At 42.1% G+C, this 8,493-nt stretch overlaps 1 protein-coding gene across 3 annotated transcripts in view; it reads left to right on the forward strand.

Annotated features, from left to right (window-relative positions):
* The window catches only part of TRAPPC9 (trafficking protein particle complex subunit 9), a 517,306-nt gene extending 509,344 nt beyond the window's left edge, over positions 1 to 7,962 (forward strand). For all 3 annotated transcript variants that reach the window (XM_082045894.1, XM_082045896.1, XM_082045895.1), the window contains one exon: positions 4,710 to 7,962. In XM_082045894.1, coding sequence (XP_081902020.1) covers positions 4,710 to 4,889 — 180 coding nt within the window. In that variant the 3' untranslated portion in view covers positions 4,890 to 7,962. The remainder of the gene's footprint in view (positions 1 to 4,709) is intronic.
* Positions 7,963 to 8,493: the final 531 nt, after the last annotated feature.

The raw sequence follows: 8,493 nt of genomic DNA on the forward strand, positions 1-8,493 counted from the left end.
TCAGTTTAGTGCAGCAGTCTGGGTTTATGTCACAAAGTCTGCTGGGATGTAGTACTTCCAAAAGCAAATTCTTTTACTGAAAAATTTAAAGGATATGGAGGTATTTCCATGCATTTTAAAGTAAGTAAAATCTTTATTTTTAAGCACAACTTCTAATTTGGTTAACCTTACCTTTCTATGTCTGTATTTAAGAGAAAAAAAAAAGTTACTTCATCAGTTGTCATTTAGATAGGAAATATTTTTGTTTGGTGTGGGGTTTTGAAACATGAGATAACACGGTAGGTCCCCACCCATTAAAATACATTGCACTGAATTGTTTTATCTGAATTCACAACCTGAAGTTTATCTTCAGCCATATTATTAAAAATCCTTAGTTCTTACCAATGTTTTCTTTTGACTAATTAGTTGATCAGACAGAGTCGCTTCTTGCCAAATTAAAACAAAAAAAAAATGTCTTCTGTGAAGATTCCTGTAACTATCAGCAATTCATCTTTCCTTGTTGTTCCTGTTATTGCCATTACAATTCTCAAGCAGGTTTTTTTCCTGCGGGTGTTGCCCCGCACTAGCTCAAGTGTTTGGTAGTGGAGACAAGGAGAAATTCATTAGTAGATGGTCATTTCGAATCAGCTCAGAAGCTATGATGAACATTTGCCCGCTTCTGGCAGGTCCTCTGTGGCCCATCTGGAACAAATTAGTTTTCTTGGCACCGTTTTACTTGCACTGTAAACTCTTTGGGGCAGCGAACAGTAGCTGGCACTAGCCCTAATCTCCAGCTGAGCTCCCTAAGTACTACAGCAGTATAAATAAGTAGTAATTAGTTCTAAGCAATCTCAGTCCCACATGGTAGCCTGAATCGGGGAAGGATTAGGCTGGAGCTAGAAACTTCATTTTTCTTCTGTCTCGGTGGAACAGGGGAGTAATGTGGGCATTTTTTTCATGATTCCTCAGTCATGCTTTTCTAGGGTAGAAACTTCCCATCTTTGGTTGCCATGCGAAGGATTTGGTGGATTTTTAGTGGAATCTCTTTTGCCTGACTCAACTCAATGGCACCCCAGGTTGGCACAATGTATAAGCAAGTATCCAGGTGGTGTGCTGCTCGATCAAACAATACAAATTTGGTCTGGATCGGACACAAGTATGTGATCTTCATGTTTCTCATGGGTTAGCTGGATCGTGCATTGCAATCAGGGGGATGGTGGGTACTGTCATCTACGGCAGGAAATGTCTGACTTGTGTAGACATCAGAACAAGTCACCCTGAGCTCCCCTCATGGGCAGTGGAGAGCTGGTCATCGGGCTTGATGGAGTTTAGGGGAAATCTTACCTCCTTCTACATTTGATCAGATGAATCCTTGTGTGTTCAACAGCCGGCTCAGATGTGGACATCCACTTTACTGGCATTTGGATGCATTCAGTTCCAGACTGAGACATATGAATGAGTAGGTGTTACCATGGATGCTGGTCAGCTAAGCTCCCATTAGTCAATGGAGATGGAGTCTCCATCCAGTAGAACCTGGCTAATGCCAACATAGACACCAGGGGTGAGGTTCTGTTGCCTAGTAGTAGTTGTCTACTAACATTTAGGTGCTGTGGGCATCCCACTTGGCCTCCACCTACTGCCAAAAATCCTATAAATCATCCTGTAGATCTTGCTAGCCCTTTAAAGATGTCTCAGTGACTTAGGTCATACCAAATGTCATGAGGTACCTATGTTTAGGCAACTGTATCCTGACTCTGTAGGCTTGCCAGGTAGACCACTGTGTGTTTACTCCACTGGCTGAATTAAATAGGTGTCTTCTTTCTGTAGTAGGAACTTGGATACCTAGTGTGCAGGGAGACACCTAGAAGTAGGTGATTTAACCTTAAAATTAGCCCTGTGCCCAGTATACTTGTTGGTTTGGACCTGGCCCTTCACCGACCTGAATGTAGCAGATGTACTTGTGGTCTTCTGGGAATGTTTGTAAACAGCCTCACTAGAGGGACAGCCTGACTTCCCAAAGTTATTTTGGAAGAAACTTCTTGTAACTTCTGCAGAGCCACTTTCATCTCAAGAGTGCAGAAGTTTCAAGCTACTTTTGCTTCCCTGTTTCTTCCTCAAACCACAGATGTTGAAGTGGTTGTATAAGCGGTCATGCAGATGTGGATAGACCCCAAACCATGAGCATTGGTGTCTGGTCTGTGTATACTGTGCATAGGCAGATGGGCAGCAGACAGAACTGGGCACATACCACTACCTTCCTCACCGAGTCTTCTCACTTTTGATGAAGATGATGACTGGTACAGAGACCTGTGCTCTGAAGGCAGGAGTAACCAGCAGCCATGTAGGCAGAACTTCAAATGAGTGAAAAGACTGTGTTTATCCCAATGTGCCTGAAGCCACCTTCCTGCCTGTTAAGGGCTATGATCAGTGCTGTTACAGATATTTCTTCATGGTGCAGCTAGATTTGTAAAAAATGGACTGTGAGCTTGAAAATAGTATAGAATCATAGAATCATTAAGGTTGGAAAAGTCGCTCAAGATCATCGAGTCCAACCATAACCTAAATCTAGAACTAAACCATGTCCTTAAGAGCTTCATCATGAGTCCTGAGGAGGCTTAATTTGCTGTTTGCCTCCACCTGTTGCGTGCGTTAGTGCCTGCCTCTGTCCTCCTCTGGATGCAAGTACACATCAGTTCCAGTGAGGTGGAAATAAGGCAGGCAGCCCCGGGAGGAGGGGAAGAAAGCAAGAGGGGATACTGCTTGATGTTGTTGTGTATGCCCAGATGCAACACCAAAGGGCAACAACTTCTACCCAGTGAGGAGGGGAGATGCCAAGGACAGGGGTCAGGAGAACAGCTGTGGCTGTACTGGTCACTCATGTGAATGATATGATGCTGATACAAGTTTTCTGTAGGTCAGCAAAAGTGCTCAGCACCAAAGCCGCAGCAATTGTGGGCTCTGCCAGCTCTGGTGATGTTGCTGCTTATGGACAGCCAGGCCTCTATGCAGGAGGAGCAATTTAGGGAGGTTCAGCAAAGAAGCCTGGTGCTCCAGAGGACTATATGGAGTGCATGTATAGAAAAACCTAGTATAGGAGAAAACCGAATGAAACAGCTTGTTCTCCTCACACCTGAAAGCTACAGAGAACATTCCTCACTGGAGGTGTTGACAGGCAATTTTCATCCCTCTGGCATCTTCTTGCTGTGCCCCACACTCCTGGAAACTTTTTCTAGTGGTTTGTCTCTCTCCTTTTCCCCACTGTGGTTTAGTCACCATCTTTGTTCTGATCTTCCTATGCAACGGCAAGATGCCCTTCAGCAAAGGGTATCCATAGGCACTTGCCCAGTTAATACCCCATTGTTGATGTCCCAGTTTACCAATTTTTTTATAGTGCGCAATAATCCTGATAACCTGTGTCAGAGCCTCAGCCACATTCCATCACTACTTCAGGTGCTCATGTCCCGTTGGTTCCCAGCGATGCCCCTTGCAAAGATTTTCTCTCCCTGAATACAATCAAGTCCAGAACATCTGGACAGCTCAGTGCTTGCCGATCCAACATCAGAGCTTCTGCTGTGGTTGGGCTTGGGTCTTGGCTTGGCTAACTAGTGGTGTGTGATGCTGTCATTTGGAATCAACGCTGGATCCTGTAACATGGTAGGCACTGGGTTTTTTGGAAATGGACAAATAAAGGCCCACTACCAGTGAGTACTCACATAGAAAAGAAAATATGTGGGCACAGGGCTACTTGTGAAAGTGGGGATGACCCCATGAGTACATTATTAACTGGTGGTTTAAGAGTCCACAGAACAGAAGGGAACTAGTAATATGATCTTGATTGAGTAAAGACCAGTACGAAGGAGCATCAGGTGCCCTTTATTATGTCTTTTCTACTGGCAGGTTTTTTTATAAATTCCATCCAATCGAATGGCTTTGTACTGATTCTGTTTTCTTCATCTGCAGCAATTTTAACCAACTTCCAGGCGCCCTGAAACCGGATTTAACATATACCGATATTAACATAAACAGATATTAATTCAAACATTATCACATGCTGAACAGTCGTGGGAATTTTGAAGTTAGAAATTATTTAAGTGTTTTGCTGAAGTGATGGACCAAGATATATTATTTGTTGTAAAGACATGGATCATATGAATTCTGTATTTCATCTGGACAAGTTAACTGAGAATGGCTACTTTTCATGGAATGTTTCTTACTAAACTGAATTCTTTCAATAGTAGTGAATATTAAAGATTCCTGATAGAATTGGCAGTCAGATTTTGGCTGAATAATAAATGGAAATGAACTTATTTTATTATAGCTGAGTTGTGTTTAACCGTGTGTTAAACATTCAGAGCCGTTATTTAGACCTTTAATACAGATATTGATAAATGCAATGTGAGGAAAGATGTTGCTGGATATTCAAGACATTTTGGGTGACTTCTGCCTTAAAGCAACTCTGTTCTGGCATCGGTGGCTCCTGAAAAGCCTGGTTTGGGCTGTGCCACAGCCTTGCTGCATGAGAGAATAACAGAGGATTTCATTTTCAGTGCTCTGGTTTTACCATTGCTAGAACAGGGACAAGATCTTCACCCCTTTTTGTGAGAAGGCAACGTTGAAATGTGAATCTAGAGTACTTTGAGTTCAGTTGAAGGAACTACTGCATTGCAAAGTACAGTTACTTTGTTTTGTTGCTGGTTTAATTATACTGATTTTCGCGTTCTCTTTTTCAGGTGAAGCCGACCAAAGACTCTGTGTACTTTGGAGCACTTCTCTTTCTCTACACAGGTGACTTCTACCTGGATATCAAATTCCATGAGGACAACTGCAGCAAGGAGCTACCTCTCTCCTGGTTCTGCCTTCCTAGTGTCCACATCCGGGCTATGGAGCCCATGGTCCAAACTCAGCCCTAAATGTACCGTGCGCTATCTGATTAACCACAGTGCACAGAAATGCTTGGCACATCCTCTGCTTGACCCCAGCTTGTTTCTGTCCAACCCCAGGCCACAGTTTCTACTTTGGAGGAACAGCTGAACACTTTCTGAATTGGCTGATAGTCATTTGGGCAGCTGCTTTAGCTAATTTCAGAGAGAGAGAGAGCGAGATTGTAACTATGCTAGAGTTTTCCTCTATTTCCAAAAAAGCCTTTGAAACTGCTAATATATGCATTATACTTTGATATCTGTGGGTTTGAAAGGGTCTTGAGGGTTGAATTTAAAAGCACTGAATTTAACCATGTGTTTGAGGGTCACAGTTCCAGCTTGAATAATCTCATTTTAGCATTTTTCAACAAGAGTTGTATACCTGTTTGAAATGCCTCCTGGCTTACACTGGACCCATGGCATGTACCCTTGAGATGTAGTTCTCTCTCAGACTTGTTCCCAGGTTTGTTCTTCTTCACTTATTTGCGGAGTATTTGGTGTCTTTGGTAGTAAATAGCAGTAGTGATGCTTTTTGCTGTGTTACTGAAAGTAGGAATAGAAAATGTGTCTCCAGTTATTCTCTTCCTCCCCTGAACCTAGTGCCACTTGCTCCTGGTAAAGTCACTGCCTTTAGTTTGGTAGATCTATGAACAAGAAATGAAAGATGGCAATGAAGACCTAAAGAGTTTTGTCCTTGAAAAAGGAAATAAGCCACCTTTTGGGTTGCCTAGGGCTTGCTTGTGAATTTGGGCTTTCACAGTTCTGTTTTATACAATCACAATTGCTTGAAACGTTTGCAGACACTTAAAGAGCCACCAGAATTAATCAGCTGGTCATTAATAACACTTTGCGTGAGTTTTTTGCAAACTCTCCTTATCAGATTTTTCATGCTAATAGACTGGGTTTGATTACGCGGTTGTTTTTCTTCCTTCTTTTTGTTAGAATGATTAAGTTTAATTATTAGGCAATTAAGGCTGTGGAATCCTGGCCATAAAAGTAGTTGATGAATGTACTGAAAATTTAGCCTGTTGTCTTTCAGAATAACGTTTTGTATAAAGAGACCTACATCTACACCATGTAAAGCAGGGAGATGTCTTGGCTGTATGATTAATATATTCTTTTATGGACCATATATTTCAAACCTGTCTCAGTCTTTTCTTACATTTACAGCCTGCAGCTCTTATATTTGGTGGTAGCGTACTTTTGGGGGTGGATACACCAAGATGTGGCAGGGGTGCTCCAGTTTGCTCCGGTTAGCTCTATACGTGCTAAATCTACATGCACAACCTCTTTGCAGATTCTTTTTGTTTGTTTAGGCTTCATCCAAATGTGAGCACACCACTTCACGCCTGACCTGGTCCGTCCTGCTCATGCTGTGGAGCACCAGCCCAGTTTGCTCATTCTTGCTCCTCACACCATCCCCAGTTGTACTTTTAGATGTGACTGGTGTTTTCCATAGGAAAGACCGTGCTCAAAACTCCATCACATGTTTGCAAATGACTGTAATGTGTTAATCCTAAATATATTTCTAAATTGAGGGAACTGTAGCTGGAGCATGATAGCTATATTTCCAGTGTATGCGGGGTATTATCTCTGAAAACCTATATTGTGGCAATGTTATCAGTGTTTGCTCTTGAGCTATGGCTTTGCACACAGCTTTGAATGCCAGAGTGGAAGTCTCTGGTCTTAAACTGGTGGACATTTGAGACCAATTGAAGATCTACTTGCAATGATGTATTGCTCTGTCAGCTGCCAGCACGCCATGTCCAGTAAGAAAACTGTTCCTTAGAATTGCACAGTGGCTCTGGGCCAGAGACACCTATGGGAAGAATGTCATGGAAAGAGGGTCCAACCAGCCAAGTAGGGCATTTTTTTTGTTGGTGGAGCTTGGTTGACCAGTTTGTGCCATGAAGCTGAATTCTCTGTCGCTACATAGGCATATACACAGAAAAATAAGATCCAGGAGAGCGGGAATTAAATCAGTTAATCTTCTCCATGAAAGCTTGCTTTAGACATGTGTCTCTGGGCTGTGTTACATAGCACTGTTGTGGCAAAATCCAAATTGGGTTTTATTCAGTATTCCCAGTAGGTAATCTGCAGATGCCAGGGATACAGCTAAGGGTTTCTAAGGACCACATTGCATTTGAAACAAAAATATTGGGAAGCAAATGCTGTTTCAGTCAGGATGCTTTGGTTTACCCAGTTAAGGTATAATTTCCTAGTTTATTTTTGAGAGCATTCTCTGAGAGCAGAGGATATTGTTCTGTGAAACCTGTACTGGGATGCAGCACTGCTGTGCCCTTTACCTGAAAAGGATCCTGATCCACAGCCTGATGAAGCTGTTGGAACGGGGACAGATTTTATTATAACAAAAGCAAGTGGCATATTTCCTCGTTTTCCAATATGCCATTATAAATCTCCCGTATGTGCTCATAAATATAAATCCTTATGTGCGAGCTGACCCTTAATGGTCTATCTGTTCATTATATAGTAGACTACTCTGTCCCTTGTCAACTTTGATGCTTAGTTGCTTTTGGCATTTATTATATCTTTCCCAATTTTCTCACACTTCTACTTGTCTTGGTAAGAGAGAGAAAACACAAGAAATTTTTCCTTCTGGGGATCATTTGTGACTTGTCCAGAAGGAGTATATTTAAGTGTCAGTGTAATTTGGAAAAGGTGAGGGGTACTTGAAATGAGAATACTACATCATTTTTGGTTTTCTTTTTAATGGAGGTTTTCACTGGGCTTGCTGTCAGGATTGGTCCTTGCAGTGCTTGAAGAGAAGGCTGATACTTTTCTGATCTGCTCTCCTTTTCTGGAACCAAAAACTTGTTTTTATTTCTCTGAACCACCCAGCTATTATTTTGAACACGATGAGCCAAACTGCGCATTGTTACACAGATGTAAATCTGATATGATCCAACTTGGTTGAATTAAATCATTCCTAATTTAAATCACCATTACTGAGAGCAGATGTTGGTCCAATATATGTATGCATTAGAGAAGTATAAGTCATGTAAATTTAACTGTCTGAATAAATACTTACCTTCCGTTATTTACACCTCTGCCTGTCTCTTCTGTCTATAATTCCTGATAGTGTTCTTGTATGATTTTTCTGGTAATAATAATGTATCTCTTGATGTTGCATTCTGTCTCTGAAAGGAAAAAGTATTTGACCCTAGAACTGAAATTTTGGCCTCACTCAAACTTTCTCTTCCTAGATGAACTCAGAGCTGATGGAAGATGTATATTCCATAGTTTGGCTCCTGTGTCAGTGTCCATTAACTGTCAGCTGTAGAAGGAGATATGCATTCATGTAAAAGGTTGCTTGTGCCTCAGTATCCTGATATTGATGACAAGGGTAGTGAAACACTGGCTCAGGTTGCCCAGAGAGGTGGTGGATGCCCCATCTCTGGAAACATTCAAGATGAGGTTGAACGGGGCTCTGAGCAACCTGATCTGCGTGAAGATGTCCCTGCTCATGGCAGGGATGAGCTTTGAAGGTCCCTTCCAACCCAAACTGTTCTGTGGTTCCATCATCCTTTCCATCCTCCACAGAAACAGCTCAGAGACTGGAAGAAGGACCACTTAC

This window comes from Streptopelia decaocto (assembly GCF_964273445.1).
Source record: "Streptopelia decaocto genome assembly, chromosome: 2".
Taxonomy (NCBI): domain Eukaryota; kingdom Metazoa; phylum Chordata; class Aves; order Columbiformes; family Columbidae; genus Streptopelia; species Streptopelia decaocto.